This window comes from Thunnus albacares, chromosome 18, assembly GCF_914725855.1.
Source record: "Thunnus albacares chromosome 18, fThuAlb1.1, whole genome shotgun sequence".
Lineage (NCBI taxonomy): Eukaryota > Metazoa > Chordata > Actinopteri > Scombriformes > Scombridae > Thunnus > Thunnus albacares.
The window spans coordinates 4,672,071-4,690,386 of NC_058123.1; the positions used below are offsets into that span (position 1 = coordinate 4,672,071).

Sequence of the window (18,316 nt, forward strand, 5' to 3'; positions counted from 1 at the left end):
ATAACTTTTGGATACTCAAAACTCATTATCATAACCAGGATAATAGTGCGCATATTAACATACTCAGTGGGCAACTTTTATTGGAATGACTGGGGTGCCATCTTGGAATACAGCATTCACTTCTCTGAATACATCCTATGCAAATGCTGTGCTTACACGGTGCATATTCCTAAAATTAATTTGTGTTTAATCAAACCACCACACTGCAAACCCAGGGTTTTGTAATATTCCAGCATAGAAATGCATACAATGCACAGAGAGGGGAAGGAAGAGGTTAATAGAGGCCCAGCAGCTCATTTTTGTCCCCCAAGCAGGTTAATCCGGACATGATAATACAAATAAAGTAAAAGTTATCTGACAATGTTTATGTGCAAGACTACAGAGGCAGATTGTTTGGTATTTACAGTATGATAGCAGCAACTGGTTACTTTCTAGTTCCATGTTTAGAAGCTAACATGGTTGTCTCTACAGTCATAACTGTACGATTGTATGGCAAAGAGTTGTGTGTGTTATACAGTCCATTCTGTTTACTAAATCCTACACATCAGGTATTCATACAACAAGGCACGTTTTCTCCTGAGTTTCCTAAGCACAATAAACTGGTGGTGTTTTATGTAACAACCCCTGCTTTATTAGGAATGAATCTCAAGTTCGGTTAATGCGTGTTGATACTGGTAGCTGGAAATTATGTATATTGTGTCTGTGTGAATATGTTTGTGCATGAAAGTTAGAATTAGCCAGGTGGTACTCGAGGTTCGATCTTCAGTGAGAGTTCATAGAGGGTGTCTTCATCCATCACCAGCGTCTTATCCAGGAGGAACTGAGTCACCTGGAAAAAGGTAAAAAGGAGAAGACGGAGAAGATATTTTATGTTAATAGGTAAATTCTACTCAACTCATATTGCACAAATAATGTAATGGTAAAGGGAGTTGCGAGTCATTTTATTAGACACACCTTTGGTTGATGCTCTATCCTATAAGGTGCTTGCTGGAACTGACGAATCTCACGGATAATATGAGAAATCTGAGAAAGCAGGGACAGAGAGAGAAAGAGTTAATGCTGCCATTTTGGCCAGGTCTCTATCGTAAAACAGATAATGTCCTGGAATATTAAAGGTTATAAAAAGTTAATAGTCAACTTAGTCATTTTACCATTTGCTAAGCCCTGCTGCCCTTCGTTGCATATTTACAACCAAAAGTTTTAGTATTTTTGAAACACTGAGTTGTAAATTTCAGATGGTGGAAGGAAAAAGCAGCTTTTGATTTGGCAACAATGCACGAATCTGACGGTTGAAATGACAACTGTTGCAGGCAGATTTTATCGCTATAGCTTGCTAGCTAATTAAGCTAACTTTAGCTCCACTGAGTTGATTGAAAACACAGTCTCACACTGACTTTTTGATGCTTCCCGCAGACTTGTTCTAAAAGAAAAATCTTGTAAAAAGTCTTAAATATTCACCCGATGGCTACATGATATCATGCTAAAAACTGAGGCTAAAGCTACATGTCCCAGGCTAAAAGTTAGCATCCTTGCTAGTTGATGATCCATGTTGAAGACTGCGCTATTCTTGTATTTCCAGATAGAGCTAGTCAGTCCTAGCATTGTAAGTAAAAATGTAAGATTTTATATATATAAGTATATATATATATATATGTATATACTTATTCATACTTTCAAACCGTGTGCTTTCATTTTTAAGGTTACGAAAATTATTTTAGGGTGAGGACGAACCTGTGTGATTGGCAAATGTAATGGTATAACATTAGCTAGGGTTGCTGTATAAAGCGACTTATATTAGCCTAAACTTTGGTAGTATCTAGGGCAGGCTGCTGATCATGAACTTTTTTTAACCCCACAAACTAATGTAATGATAATTAGTTAATGATGTGATCCATGGAAGTAAAATTCTGTTACTAATGTAGGTTGTATATTTAGCCAGACACAGTAACACTTACACTGGAGCAGATAAACGCACTGTTAAATCCACTTCTTTGCTCATGTGTTTTTGGTTTTGGAAAAGATAAACAAAGACACCACCCTTAAAACTCTCAAAATAGAGTTTTAAAAGTCAAAATAAAGTAGAAGTACTCTAAAAAGTACTGCTCATTCTACAGCCCCATGCTTCCACATGTGGAGGAATCCAAACCTTGGCTTGCAGTGCTCTGTCATGGTTGTAAAGTTATGATTGGATATTCACTGTTCAGGGGAGGAGTTTAGCAAACAGTCAATTTAGGTCTAAATTAGGATTATAAAAGAACAGGAGCAGGGAAAGTGTATATCTTTACCATCCTCATCTTGGAGAAGTTGACCAGGCCCTCCTCAGTGAAGTTGGGTGTTCCTTCTTCAATGAAAGCCAGGTCAGTGAGGTACATGCCCAGGTACGGGACACATGGAGGGTTACAGCTACACACATATAAACACAGCGCATTACACATAATATTAGACTGATTTTAAGAAACTGCATTTACACATTTATCACTCTACTTTTTACTGGGAATCAGAAGTATTTACTTTTTCAGCGTCTCTCGGAGATTCTTGAACCTCCCCTCTGAGGACACCGTCTTCTGCAGCCTGTCCATGAGCGACTTTGTCTAGAAAACAAGAAAATCTTGAGTTTGGTGCACAGAGAAAGTTTTATTTTTAACAACCTTTTTTGTGAATGGATTCCAACCTGTTTGCAGACTTTGGCCCAGGTCTTCTTCAGCCTGTAGATGGCGCTGCGGTTGAGAGCGGAGGTGATCTCCAGCACTCCGTTATAGTTGTTGAGGCAGCGACAGATATCGGCCACTGCCAGCCACTTTTCTATGGAGCTGGCCCTGGAGCCCACGTCAGTGTGGGTCATGATCTGAGACGCCACCAGGTTACTCATCTGTGGTGAGAAGATCAGAGGGAGACTTCAGTGTTACAAAGACCACAAAAAGAGATTTTTCTCCTCATCAGCAAATACTCTACTCTCAGCTGCCAGTTTATTAGGTACACCTACATAAAAATAATGCAGTCTAACAATGTTAAGTTTTTGTTAAAACAGTTTTAGAGATGTTGATTCAAGAGTAACACTTCAAATCCCCCTATTTAGCATTTATAAGTGGTATATAAAGAGTTAATAAATGGTTTGTAACACACCATAATGTAATTGTAAGCAGATATAAGTGTTTATTAATGTATTAGTCAACAACTGTAACTCCTCCTGTGGACACTCAGAAGTGTTTGCTGCTGTATAACAGATAATAACTGACAACATAGTAAAATACAGTTGTTATAATATAAATAGGAGAAGTTATAATAGTTGTTTCAAATAGTCAAACACTTACTTACAACTAGTGTGTAATAAATCATTAATTAAATGCTTATATACTGCTTATAAAGGCTAAATAGGCGGATACAAAGTCTTACCACCAGGTAGAACTAACTGTATGTCCGTGTGATTTTATTTTTACAGTATGTGAAGTCTCATTATGTCAGACTTTTGAAAAAAACTACATATGTTAAAGCCCTTGTGTGTAAGATTTAAAACTTTGGTGACAACTACGGATATAAATCTCAAAAGAGACTGTATGACAATATCAATATTCATCATGATGTGATAACTTTTCCAAAATTCAATTTTGTTTAGTTTATAGGTAAAATAACCAGATAGAAATGTCTAAGCTTGGCTGATCCAGTTAATAAAAAAAAACAGAAATCAAGGTACTTTATCACATTGACACATGATGGGGAGTCTTACATCATTAAAGTGCTGGCTGGTTTTCATGATGTATGGAGTTCTCTCCGTCTTGTCGACCTTCATCCAGCCTTGACCAAGGAATTCCCTGCAGGATACGAAACATCACCCAGTACAGTCAGACTCACTGTTTGGCCACATTACACCTGCAATAACTTTTTGTCCGCTTGTTTTCAGCAGAAACAAAGTTGCGAATCGCCACCTTTTAACTTGATATATTGAACTTGTTAGCAAACAGTTGCTTATTTCCACTTCCAGCAGTTAAGGAGCAACATTATCATTTGTTTACCATTCAACACATGATTATAAAGATATTGATTATAGCTGCTCTCCCTTCCTGAGAAGATATCACTCGTTTCCTGGGTTTCTCTAGATTTCTCATGATATACGAAGTATAATTAAAAAAACACAAATGTAGATTTTCAATTAATCATTAAGTAATCATAATATCATATTTATTCTAGTTTTCTGGTATTATTCTTTCATATTAGTTTGAATATGTGGTAATATTTTTAGTAGAACAACCATATGTGTACAGTTTAAAGTTCAGGTGTGTTGTAAAATATGTATTTTTAGATAAAGTGAACAAAGCAGAGTACAAAATCTGTAAATGTAAACTGCCATTTTAACATGAAAAATAATTTGAAGAAATAACATCAGCTGAAGTTGTTGTATTACTGCAATAAAGGCAGGATAAAGGTCAGAATACACAGTCGTGCAGAAGCCTCTATGTATGATCTACTTCAAAGTGTGAACATGCGGGTGTACACAGACAACACAAGCACACACACGTTAAAATTCCCCAGAAGCTGCGGGCATTTCTCCCAGAAAAAAACAACAAATTTTGGCGAGAATTCCCGGGAAATACCAAGATCTCAAGTCCTGTTATTCAACCCTGGTCCACGTGTCATGACCTGCATGGTAGCGGTTCACACATTAACCTGATGTACGCCAAGTCTTTCATCTATTTAACTTCAGTAACTCGGTGTGTTCGCCATATTCACTGTGACGGAATATGTCACCTGATGCAACAGAATGGCTCGTTTATGTGTTTAATAAAGTTTTTTGGATGACAGATAAGCTACAATATATCAGACTGTGACATGTTACAGTTTTATTTCTACCAATTTGCTCTAACCAAATGGTTTATCTTGTAATAGAGTTAATATTATTTACCACATCATCTGTGGGTGCGGGTTTCATAGTCGATAAATAAATAACAATCAAATTAATTAAATGAAATGTTTATCTTTAAGCTGCTGTAGTGGAAATGATCTGAAAACACAAAACACTGCTGGGTTGAAGATTAAAAAATATTATTGTACAATAAAGAGACAGAACACACAAAGATTTGCATCAGTTCGTCTGAGCGAGCAGAAAGCAACCCTATCCTGTTATAGTTAGAGAAGAAACAGAGAAATGATCTGTGATTGGTCAATGAATATTATCTTATGGATTACAGCCAATGGCAGAGAGCCACATGTGCATGTACATTTACATGCACATGTATGTTAACTAAGAGCCACATCACCTTAAGACACAAATCAAGGAAGAGTCTCAAGCCATATGTGGCCTTTGACCCCCCCAACTGTCCTGTTTACTGCAAGACACAGAGATTTACCTTCTTGGGGATGAAACAGGGTAGAGAAGACCAGTGGGGCCTCTCAACAATAACAAAAGAACATGAGAAAATGTAATAATCTCACTTCTCAATTGTATATTAAAATGATAAACCAATCCTTTGGTCTTTCATTACTTTTACATTGCCTATTGTGTCTTTTATAATATGGTGTTTCATGTTAGATGAGCTTTACCACATTTACAGTATCATTAACGCAATTCTGCATTTATTAGTATTTGCACATTTGCATATACTGTTTATATTGTGAACATTACATTCTCTCCATTTTAAACTCTTAGCAGCTCTTCAATTTGTAATATATTTTACATATTTTTATTGTAAATTACTATTTTATATTATTTATTACTTGACTCATGGTAGTTGTATTCTGTCTTACCTTGTATTTTTTGTTATGCACCACAACACCACGAGGCAAATTCCTTGTATGTGTAAACCTATTTGGCAATAAACCAGACTCAGACTGGGTTTGATGTACTCACTCGTAGGGAATACTCCTGAAAACAATGTGATCCAGTAGTGTGATCTGTTCTGCCAGCTCCATGGCTGAGAGAGTCTCAAAACACTCCGCTTTAGGACTCTCCGCCTGGGAACACACAAACACACACATAATTTTAATTTTTTTCATTTTTATAAGTACGAAATGTAAAAAAACTATTTCAAATAACTACAATACCACGTAGACACTAAGTTAACGTCACATATTTGGAATCCAGCTATGACTGTAGATGTTTTAATGAGGGTTGTGACACTACGTTTAATTACAGCTTCATTAAGGGAGGAACTTCTTCATAACATGAACGTTATTCTTACCACGATGAAGTGTAGGAGGGGACAGCTTTTCTGTTCCGTAATCAGGAGATAAATTGTTTTAACAATGGCTTAAAAGGTTTACTCGCTGCAAATACTGTGTGTTTTATGAGTGAAATTTTTATAACTGAATTCCTTTTGTTAAGTTGTGTGTGGTAATAAACGTGTGGCAATACTAACCATTTGTAATATGTCTTCTATCTTCAGCTGAGCGTCGTCTTGTTCTTCTTGAGAAAGGGCACTAAAGAGCAAAACAGATACTGTCAAGTGTCCACAGTACTACTGTAGTACTCATAATGGTACTCATGAACACTATAAAAAAAAATAACATACTGCACATTGTATTTTGTATTTATGTATTTATTGGGACCATGTAAAGTGTTAAACATAAATGTTAATATTTGATGTACTGCACCAGAGTTAGCTTAAAGCTAATTTTCATTTGCAGTCCTTTACAATTAAAACATATAACAGCACAATAACAAACAGCAAAAATCACATCATACAAAATGCAAAACTACACACAACAGCACAACACATACACCCGCAATGTCAACTAGAAATTAATAATGTAAGTTTGTCAAATTAAAAGCAAGATTATTTGCGTTCATGAGAAGACCATAAGATGAAGTTTAGAGTCAGTGGTTTACAGAGTTGAGTAGTTTTTAGAACTATGTGTGGTTTCTGTTTAAATGTACATTTTTCTATAGACAGTATCTACAGTACCGGTCAAAAGTTTGGACACAACTTCCCATTCACTTCAATGAGAAAGTGTGTCCAAACTTTTAGTACTGTAGATATATTTTGTATGTTTAAATTTACATCTTTTTATTATGATTTATGTAAAATCAGAACAAAAATAATTTATTAGAAATGTAAAATTTAAACTTAAAACAACTTTAAAACAAAACCAGATTAAAACAGCTTCTAGATGATAAGATTGAATAATTAAAATTGGCTATATGTGATGATGAAATACTACAAACAATTAAAACAACTATTAAATTGACAAAATCTTTTCATAAAAGTCACCAAAAGATTGAATCTGTTTAAAATGGCTCCAAAAGTTTATATTGTTATTACTTTTGTTCCATTTACTTTACCAAACACTACAGAGAGATGAATGGATGGATGGATGGATGGATGGATGGATGGATGGATGGATGGATGGATGGATGGATGGATGGGTGGATGGATAGACAGATGGATGGATAGATGGATGGATGGATGGATGGATGGATGGATGGATGGATGGATGGATGGATGAGGTTTTAGAGTGACGACTGTACCTTAATATGTTCGATGTAGCTTTCCTCTCTTGAGGCATCAGGTCTGGATCTCGTAGCACCTCTTCCAAGAGTCCGATCACCCCCATCTTCAGCTCACTGTTCATGTCAAAGTCCTGATAGATAAACACATTTATTAACTATTAAAGCAAGACGAGTTTATTTATATATCACATTTCATACATGAGGGTAATTCAAGGTGCTTTACATAATGCATTCAAACATTAATAAAGAAAAACAGCATAAAACGTTAAAATGCACATTTAAAAGATTAAAATTGTAAAAGAAATACAAAAAAGTTAGAAGAGAGACATAAACACAGGAGAGGTAAAGATGTAAGATGGTTATAGAGGAGTAGTATAGAATACTATACTAATAAGTTTAGAATATAAAAGTCTTTAAACTGGATTTAAAGATGGTCAAAGTCAGAACAATCAGTCTAATATCGACTGGATGTTTGTAAATGTAACAGCTGAGTGACATTTATAGATTATGATTATAGTTTCACACTTACAGAAACACTGACCTGAGCAGAATATCTAAGATTGTCCTATAAAAGTCTATATTCAGAGATATCTTGCTTGATTTAATACTGATAATAATTACACATATTTTAAAATATTTTTGATCTACAATATAATTGACATGAAAAATATACAGAGTATATTTCTAAAGGTTTATAAAAAAAGTCCCATCCCCCAAACTCCTAATCATTTACAGTCACAGTGACTGTCGTGGACGTGGAAAGGACGCCCTCTAAAGGACATTTAAACCAGTTGGTGTATTTTTACTACAATTACATCATCTTGTAGACAAAAACAGAGGTAAAGAAATGACACACAAAGCTTGAAACAGTCTCTGTATACAAACCGATATCTGGTATTTATTAAGTTTATTTAAGGCATTAATAATAAAGAATATGAGATGACGCACCTGGACAAAATTCTTAGACATGAACTTACTTCTCATAATATTTATAAATTGACTGTGATTGCTTGTTTAAAACTGGAAGAGCTCAGTTTGTTTATATGTGAAAAGCTCATTGACCTTAATTTAGTGTTGCTGGCATCCTCTGTTTGGCAGCTTTTATCTTAATGAACTGAAGGTCTGAGGGCCAAAATGTTGTTAATATAGTGAGTACAAGTGATGGACGGTGTGCAGGATTCTTTGTTTTCTTATCCTGTATGTATAAAATATTTAATGGTAATTTACAGGCTGTAAATAAAACGTTACCAAAGTAAGATATGATAAAAATGTGTGTCAGTGGCCAGAAAACGAGACTGGAACTGTAGGATCAATAACAAGAACACAGTGAAGAGTAATACAACCAAAACTCAGTTTACTGTTTTTATAGATAGTTTTAGAGCTGCAACTAAAGATTATTTTCATTATCTGTCAATTATTTTCTCAATTAATCGATTAGTTGTTTGGTCTATAAAATGAAACGTGTCGATCACTGTTACCCAAAGACCAAGATAACATCCTCAAACATCTGGTTTTGTCCACAAACCAGATGTTCAGTTTATTGTCATAAAGAACTAAAGAAACCAGAAAATATTCACATTTCAGACGCTGGAATCAGAGAATTTGAGCTTTTTTTTTCTTAAATAAATGACTCAAAACTGTTAATCGTTGATCAAAATAGTTGGCGATTTATTTAATAGTTGACAACTAATCAATTAATCAACTAATCACTGCAGCTCTAGACAGTTTTCCGAAGCTTTTTTCATTTTTTAAAAGAAACAAAATCAATGTTTTTGTCAAACTAACTGCTGTTTATATTAAAGGTTATTTACCCACTGAGGGTAAATAACTGCTCATCACAATCACTGCTTTCACTGTCTGCAGACCCGCACTGACCCAGAACTGTGTTTATCAATATGACAAAAGACTTAACATTCATTTTTAAAGCAACAACATCCAGGTATAAAAATAGCATCTTATATAATCTTCAATGAAAACGATAGTCCTTCAGGATCCCCGGGGAGGATGTTGACCTTTCTGCATGTGGGAGAAAAGACACGCAGAGCAAAGAGCACCTCCATCAGGGGGGGAAAGAGTGACAGGAGAGGCGACACGGCGGGTGGTGACACAAAGACAGACACCGAGAGGTCTGCTTAACGAGTTTCCTGTCCAGGTTTGGGTCAGATGCAGACTTTCAGGGCTAACGAACATGCGTAAAAAGTTGAAGATAGTCTTGTATATCGAGTTGGAATTTCAGGGATTATGGAGCTTCAGGCAGGAAGACTATCTTTAACCATTCATTCCTCTACAATCTCTAACTGCCAACCACGACTTAGCTGTCAAACTTTAAATCTGTTCCCTTCTCTGTCGCTGTCAGTTGTCGTCACGACCCTCCTCCGCCCCCCGTCCACCTCCACGGCCACGAAGCTCGCTCCTCTCCTCTTCATTCCTGATCACCACCTCATCCGCTGCCTTCACCATCAAGATCTTAGACTCCATCTGGACTCCATCGCCTTCACCTCCCCCTCACTTTCATATCTGATATCATTCACGATGAGGTCTAATCGCCAAAGACTCTCACTTTCATCTCTCGTGCATGCTCAATAAATAACATTCACCTGATTGAAACGCAGGTAGTTGACTCACCTGGGAGTGCTTGGAAACCCAGTGTCGCAGCACATTGAGAACTCTGTTGGTAGCAGCTCTGCGGATGATGAATTCTTTGTCACAGGATTTCTCCGAATTACTAAAACCTAAAGCAGGAAAAAAAAAAAAAAAAAAGAAAGATTAATCCAGGCAGCACCTTTAACTCTATCATGGCCAGTTCTTTTTAAACTGTGCTGCATTAACGGGGGCTCTGCTTCCTGACTCACGCGTGAAATATTCAGAATCATAACACTGCAGCTGCTGATTCATCTGACTTTTGACAAACAAAACAAAGACTCTGGTGCTGAAAAATAATTGCTCAAACTATTAAGATGATAACAAACTCTTTACTGCAGAAGATTTCGTGTTATTCCTGCTCCTTAACTGCCTCTTAAGAGCATTTAATTGTTATGTGATTGTAGAAGTTACAACAAAACAACAGTTCCTCCCTCAAACGTGTGTCTTTTGACCTTCATGGCTTGCCGTGCTCACCCTGAGAGCTGCTGTGTCCCGCGGCAGCAGTGGCGATGGCGAACGCTGAAGCCGGAGACATCGTACAGCGAGAGTTCTCCCCTGACGTGACTGACAAGGAGGCAAAGACGTTAAAAAACAGTATGAAACACACATGCACATGTCTGCTCAGTATGTTACTGTATGTATAAAGTGTGTATCTGTGTGTGTGTGTGTGTGTGTGTGTGTGTGTGTGTTTGTACCTCCTGACTGTCTGTAGCGTAGATGCCTCGGCGTTGACGGTGAGCGACAGGGAGACATGTCGCCCGGCTCGCTGCTGGCCGGAGCTTCAGGAATAAACTTGTCCAGAGACACTGACTCCAGAACAGCTGATAGGCGGGAAAAAAAGTCACATATTAAACATTTAAATTGATTATATTGAAGATCTGAGAGCAGTTTTAAACATACAATAAACTTTAAAAAGACCTCGTTAGCTTTTGATTTGAATGTTTTCATTTAATCATTTACTTTATTATATTCATTCAATGTTTTATTCCATCTTTTCTATTTTATTTGTCATTGTCTTTTATCTGTTTTATCAGGTTTCTATTTTATTTTGTTTTAAATTCATTTTATTGGTTTTATTACATGTTGATCTTTTTTTTAATTTCTTTTATTTTGTTAGTCTCATCTTTGTACCACTTTTAATTGCACTAACCTGTACGAAAAGTGCTATACAAATAAAGTTTGATTGATTGTGTTAATTGATGCAGCCATCTGAGCACCAATACAGGACAACTGATGATATGATGTAACCAGACAAGTCGATATAAGTTCTGTTTCAGCCAAAACAAACTGAAAACAAACAGGACTGTATCAAATATATCACAGATAATCAAAAGGAACGTTTTCCTGCTGTTCTAGATGTCCTGATGTGCACACAGAGGATTCTGCTTTAATCTTATCGTGGAGTTAAATCTGTATAAACAGGAGTTGGTTAGTTATCTATCTTATTATTTATTTATTCAGGAAATCTTCTCTTTATGAAAGAGAGACCCGAGAACAGTTTACATAGACACAAGATCATAATAAACAAACATTATGAGAAATATCAGTTGCTAGAACTTTAAAGAGGGATACTGTTGCAGAGGAAATGCACCAATAACAAAACTTGTTGTGATATAATACAGCTCATAAACATCATTAAACACGATTAAACTTTCCTTCAAAGCAACCTGGTAGTCTCCTCCATTCATTAATGCCGACGTTCCCCCACTCTGAACTAGATTAACTGGTACAAAGTAGAGCTGCAACTAATTATTTTAAAAAAATATATACAGTATTTACATAATTTGGGGTATTTTATGCCTTTATTAGATAGAAACAGTAGAGAGAGATGACAGGAAACGAGACGGAGAGATGAGGTTTGATTGAACTGCAGATATCTGTCTTAACCAGTAGGATGATGGTTAACGATTAATCTGTTGATTAACTTCTTGGTTAATGGTCTATAAAACATCATAAAACAGTAAAACATTTCCGTCCCAGTTTCCCAGAGTCCAAAGTTACATCATCAAATGTCTTATTTTGTCCGACCGACAGTCCAAAACCAGCAAGCAGCAACTCCTCACACTGGAGGAGCTGGAGGGAGAAAATTTTGGCTTTTTTTTTTCTTAAAAAATGACTCAAAACAATTATTGGATTATCAAAATAGTTGCCAATTAATTATCTGTCGACAAATCGCTGCAGCTCTATAAAGTTGTTTAGCAGTTTGTTAGGGACCTGATTCAGGGCTTAGAAAGCACTCAGGCACCCTTATTTGTGCACGTTGGGCCTCATGAAAGAACATTTTCATAATGTTATGAGTTTTCCAAGTCGGATTCTGCAAACTTTCAACTCTTATTTGCACAAACTTATCGTAAATCGCTTGTTTCTGTGTTGGATTATATTGATTTTTATAGTTTTTCTATCCCATTAAATGAAGGGTGGACTAAATATGAGAAACACCTCTCAGTATGACCCAATCAGCCTCCATAATTACCATTAAATAAATCGCTGCATCTCTAAAACAGATCATCATGAAAGTAGGACTGTTGTATTTTACTGCATTAGTTTTATTAGTGCACCTAATAAACTAGCAAGTGACCTTTGAGTTAGCTTTCATGCCAGACAGTGTGTTGTTCATGTGTATCTTTGGGTCATGAGCTGCTGTGTTTTGGGTGTTATTGGACGACTCTCCATTTCCCCCTTTCAATCTATCATTTTTCCATCTCGGGAGGCATTTGAGCCGCCGTGCAAGAGCTCGATTTATCACCCTTCATTTTCTTTCTTTCTCTCCTCTCCAATTTGCTGTCAGAGAATTCCCGACCCCTGTGCTCTGCCGCTGTTTTCATAGTGAACAAGCTGTCAGCTGTAGCCAGATGGTGATCTAAGAGCACGATTATTCCTCCGTTGGGTAACTGTGACCCATTTATGTCTCTTGTTCCCTCGTTTATTTGGGTTGGCAGGCCACTATCACTTATGTGTCAGACTCAAGAGTAATATTAATGGAGTTATTATTATAACAAAGTTCAGGAACAAGACCACGCCTCTTTCTCTCACTAAATTCAATCACCTGTGCCTCACTAATTCAATCATCTGTGCATACCTATATAAGCGTGCCTGACCCCTTTCTCTCCCGTACGTCTCAGTTCTCACGGCCCCCCCAAACCCCATTCTTCTCCTCTCTACCCTCACAATGGGCGTCACAGTGCCTCACAGTGGTTAACACTTATGCCTCACAGCAAGAAGGTCCTGGGTTCGAACACTGGCCGTCTCAGGTCCTTTCTGTGTGGAGTTTACATGTTCTCCCCGTGTTTGCGTGGGTTTCCGCCGGGTACTCCGGTTTCCTCCCACCATCAAAGACATGCTCGTTAGGGTTAATACTTCCACATAAGTGATTCTTCTCATCCTATTCTAGGAACCACAGGGGGACGACGAAGCAGAAAGCTCATCGAGACATGCCCGCCCACCCTGAGTCTCGACCCCCGGGTTCCTAGACGCTCCGGCCTCTTCGTGATTCCATTTGGCCATCGACCCCCTTCATCCCTCTCCTCGACCCCCATCATCCCACCGTACACGACCCGGACCAACCCTCAGCTCCCATTCATCCCCCGGCAATCAACCCCTTCATCCCTCTCCTCGATCCAGCCCACCATACACTCTCCTCATCAATCCTGAACCCGCTCAACAGTCCAAATAAATCTACTTTTATAACGTTCAAATGGCGTGGTCTTTGTTAGTGAAGTAATAAATAAATCACATTCCTACTAGTAGTTGCTTTGCCGTTTTGCAGTAGATGGCACTAATGTTCAAAATTCAGTGTTACGTGAAAGAAAAGCTCTAAACTCTAAAGCATTTACCTGTTTTTAAACCATAATCGACAGTAAGGCGTGCGCCCACTCATGTGCTGATGTTCATACGGGACCGACTGAGTGTGAATCATATGCTTCTGCGTTCCAGCTACGTACCCCTGCGGATGCTGCGCCTCAGCTTCCCACAGAAGGCGTCGATGCGAGGCAGCTCTCCGCTGACGTCCTCCGCCGCAGCTGGACTGAGCTCCGGGGAGCTGGGACCGCGGCTGAGGTCCAGGGGGGCTTTGGTGGAGGTGGGAGGAGGCGACGACACCCCCGAGGCCTGGGGGAGGCTGGGAGAGCGTGTGGCGGTGGGCGGAGGGGAGGAAAAGCCAGATGGGGGCCTGGTTGAACCGGGAGGCGGAGAGGAGATGGAGGGACTGTGACTGGAGGTGGGGGAGTTGGCGGCGGAGGAGGAAGGGGTGGTGGAAAGGTCCAACGCTCCTGCTTTGGAACTGATCGGGGAGCTGAGGGAGAGCTTGCGGCAGTGGACCGGGGAGGAGGTGCGAGAGGGGATGGAGAGGGGAGGAGGAGAGGAAAACTTGCGGCACAGCCTCGGGGATTTGTTGTTCAAGGGGTCGGTTCCCCACGTGCTCCCCTGGTTGGTCGCGAAGAAGAGCTCCAGAGACCTGAGAGACAGAGGAAGAGTTGATGTGTAGCTCTGTCTCTGACAAATGTTGGTGCAAGTGAATCACCAGTCCGCCGGATCGGTATTTACTTGGACTGGTCGAGTGCGAGCTGCGTGATCTTCAGACTGTAGTCGGGACAGAGGGACATGATGGACAGACGATCACATGAATGTTGTTCGATCCTGGAACAGTGACAGGAAGAGGAGGAAGAGCGGTGGAGGAAGGGTAGAGGAGAGGAAGAGGATGACAGGAGGTGAATAATGAGACGAGAATGTGAGAATGGAAAGATGGCGGCCATGCATGAGTCTGTTACATGAAGAGTGAAGGAAGAAGATGGACGAACTTTAAACAAACGATGATTGATGAAGGTGGAAGGTGGAAGTAGCGACATGTACCTGACGGGTATGGAGGTGAACGGCTTCTTGTAGATGTCAGCCAGCTTGTCGATGACCACGGCGGCTGTGGTGAAGATCCTGTACGTGTGGAGGAAGGTGTTGAGGAAGTCTATGGAGAGGAAGCGCAGGTCTGTCAGACGTTCCAGCAGCCGCTCCACGCTGGCGTAGCGGATCTGCGGGACTTTGCAGGAGTTGAGCGTCTTGCTGAAGCAAATGTCGACGTCGTCTTTATGCAGTCGGGCGTCGGACCTTAAAGGAGGAAAATAACACCACGTTTATGTTTGTTCGCCGTATTCAGCTGACTCTTCAGACTCTCAGAAATCCTCCTTTTCTTACTTGATCATATGCGGCACAGAAACTTTGGAGTTCTCCTCAAACACGCTGGTCATCAGGCCGTTACATCGGATATTATCGATGCACTGAAACACAGAGACTTGATCAGAAAACTGTTTTATTTGACAGTTCAAAACCATCATCACCATCCAGTCAGGCTCACCTGGCTGATGTCGCTGGTCCAGGCGGCCTTCTCTTGGCGGGACGGAGCCAAGAGGACAACGGAGAAGGACTGACCATCAGGAGGCTCCACCACTATTTTAAACTCCAGATGGTTGAAGCCTTGACCCGCTGCGTTGTCTGAAAAAAATATGGATAACACATAAGTTCAAAAACAAAAGGTGAAGTCACAGAAATTGGATTTGACAAAAGAAAAAAAAGATACTCACAGTCTTCATCGCTGGCGTCGAGCTCTTCAATCAGAGTGCACTCTATCAGAGACAAAGCTCCTCCTTGCTGTTGGGAGAGAAAACAAAAAAAGGAGGCTTTGTTTTTTAGGTTGGATGTAACAGAGCTGAAATACCACCTCAAGAGGAAATAGTTTCAGTTTTTTAAAGGAAAAGGTTTTGTCTGTGTGGTATTTTTGGGAGGATTTGAATGACATCGTCTTTGTTTTAAGACAGGAATATTGTGAACTTACCCTTTAATTTTCCTTATGGCTTTATTCAGATATGACAGGACGTTTATAATAAGAGCTCATGTGATATTTGGGGTGATCATGCTGCATCACTGATGGATTTTAAAACTTATTTTGCTCTTGAAGCCTTAATTAATGACCTTCCTGCACATCAGGAATGTTTTTATAGACTGATTTGATACGAGAAGACTTTAATGTTTCATAATGATCCAGATCTCATAATTATGAGATCTTTTCTTGTAATTATGAGCTACTTTGAGAAAAGGTTTGTTTTTGTTTGTTGTATTATTTTAAAGATGTTCATTTCTGAACTGCTTATAAGGCGACTAACAATTGTTTTATGTCAGTTAGTGATTAGGATGGTTATTATTTCCATTATTTGTTGTGTCATAAATATCTGTAGTCAGGTGAGACTGACCTTCAGCAGGTGAAGCTTTCCTCCAGATGTTCGGGTACAGATGAGGAAGTGTTTGGTGAACAGAAAACACTGCCTCTCTCCTTCCTTCCTCAGTGAGAGGGAACCCAGACGGACCTTACTGAGCATGCCCCGCTCGCTGCTGGACGGCAGCTGGATGAGAGATCCTGATGATGATGATGATGATGGAGAGAGAGAGAGTCAGGAGTGAGTGAAAAGTAGGGATGCGGGTTTCCAAGAGCTGGTTTGTTTTGGATCCACTTCCTTGTTGGTAAGATACTTGTAACAAATCTCTTGTCTTTTCATTCTTTGGAAAACTATTTTAACTTTTTCTTTTTGTCCTTACTTCATTGTCGAGGAGCTGAAACCTGAGATTTTCAGTCTCTTACACTTCTGTAACGAGATGTAACAGTACAGCCTGTTCTCACTCCCAACTCGTCACATATCGACACTTGGTCAGGGCCCCTTGGTGTCACTTTTTAATGCACTGGGTAGTCTGATAGACTTCTGTTGAGCTCCCACAACGTCTGAAATAGACGTTATGAGACTGATGACGTCTATATAAGGTGTCAAATTTTACCCTGGTCACCAGAATAAAACGTTGGCATTGTATGTTTCTGCAAACCACAGATATATGTACATTTCAACATCTGTAATACGGAGTAGGGATGTGCAGAGGGCCCAGTATTTGTATTTGTATTTGTATTTGTATTTGTTGAGGCAGCAAAATGATTTGTGTTTGTATTCGAATAAAAGTGGAAAGAGGCTTAAAAAAATCCTGTTTTTGTTTTTATGACACTGTTAATTTTAGAAAATTAAAGTGTTACAATAAGTGTTCATGAATAAACTACCTTACGAAGGAGGTCCACACACCAGATCTCGAACTGGAGTCTCCCAGATCATAGACGACTGTGCTGACGACTGAGCTAAAACTTTACTCATTGACTCATTGCAGACAGACTTCTACCTATTTATACACCCATAACACAAAGACAGCACAGCGTGTAACATGTAGAAGAACTTCAAAGGTGATTATTGCTTCGCACTTTTCATTTATTGACTATTTTTTACAACCTAACTTTGTGGAAAGGAGAAGGGGAACAACAAGTTATGGAGAGTCTCTGGAGACTTACCCCTGATGTTTTTTTTTCTTCCCAAAAACAAATAATTTTTGAAATATTTGCATAAAACAAATATTCATATAAAACCCACTATTTGTGCTTTGCCGAATAATGTATTTGTATTCGGGCACACCCCTAATATGGAACATATTAACATTTCGACACTGCTGAAGTGACGTAAGTTACTTCACATGATATTTATATAAGCTGACTTACTTTCTTATTAGGAGGTGGGGGGGTCGGTGCGTAGCTTGTAATGATGTTGGCAGAAACTTGTAAATCAGCACAGAGAACAGTGCAAGACCACCTCGCCGTTTTTATTTGATTTTTTATTTTAACCCAAACCATTATCTTTTCCTAACCCTAACCAGACCTTTACCACCGTAAACACCATAAAATATAATTATTTTTTAACAGTGACCGTGATACTGCGCGTAGGAGAATGACGCTAAAGGGGGTCCTGACCAAACGTCGATATGTGAGTGAGAACGTGTTGAACAGTGAAGAACTTGAACTTATAGAGAGGTTAGGTTTCTCATTTTCAGCTGACTGTCAGTGTCTCTGGTTAAAATGACAAACATCAGCAGCAGCAGCAGATTAGATCAGTTGTAGCTAAATGACGTTAATTCTGTAACGATTCAAATAAAAAGTGAGTGTGTTGTGTGGTTGATGTGCTTTCTGCAGCTACTGTCTGTTATTAAAAGACTGTTTGAATGAAAAGACACGTCGCTCTGTAACACTGCTGTATGACCGCATGTAGACTGTGTGTTTTTGTAGTTTTACAGAACGGAGACATAAGAATCTCTCAGTTAAACTTTGATTCATATCAGATCGACCTTTGAATCTGATCAGATTCATAGTTCTTGATGAGGATCTTC

General features: G+C 39.0%; 1 protein-coding gene across 1 annotated transcript in view; it reads right to left on the reverse strand.

Moving 5' to 3' along the window:
- Positions 1–344: 344 nt before the first annotated feature.
- Positions 345–18,316, reverse strand: part of rasgrf2a (Ras protein-specific guanine nucleotide-releasing factor 2a) — a 43,160-nt gene continuing 25,188 nt past the window's right edge. Inside the window, exons 11-29 of the mRNA XM_044333469.1 lie at positions 16,321–16,484; positions 15,655–15,721; positions 15,429–15,565; positions 15,269–15,351; positions 14,933–15,181; positions 14,627–14,719; positions 14,026–14,537; positions 10,780–10,905; positions 10,559–10,648; positions 10,067–10,173; positions 7,460–7,572; positions 6,351–6,411; positions 5,843–5,946; positions 3,725–3,809; positions 2,672–2,869; positions 2,512–2,591; positions 2,286–2,403; positions 955–1,023; positions 345–829 (exon numbers count right to left, since the gene is read on the reverse strand). Of these exons, the coding sequence (XP_044189404.1) occupies positions 734–829; positions 955–1,023; positions 2,286–2,403; positions 2,512–2,591; positions 2,672–2,869; positions 3,725–3,809; positions 5,843–5,946; positions 6,351–6,411; positions 7,460–7,572; positions 10,067–10,173; positions 10,559–10,648; positions 10,780–10,905; positions 14,026–14,537; positions 14,627–14,719; positions 14,933–15,181; positions 15,269–15,351; positions 15,429–15,565; positions 15,655–15,721; positions 16,321–16,484 (2,552 nt within the window). The 3' untranslated portion in view covers positions 345–733. The remainder of the gene's footprint in view (positions 830–954; positions 1,024–2,285; positions 2,404–2,511; positions 2,592–2,671; positions 2,870–3,724; positions 3,810–5,842; positions 5,947–6,350; positions 6,412–7,459; positions 7,573–10,066; positions 10,174–10,558; positions 10,649–10,779; positions 10,906–14,025; positions 14,538–14,626; positions 14,720–14,932; positions 15,182–15,268; positions 15,352–15,428; positions 15,566–15,654; positions 15,722–16,320; positions 16,485–18,316) is intronic.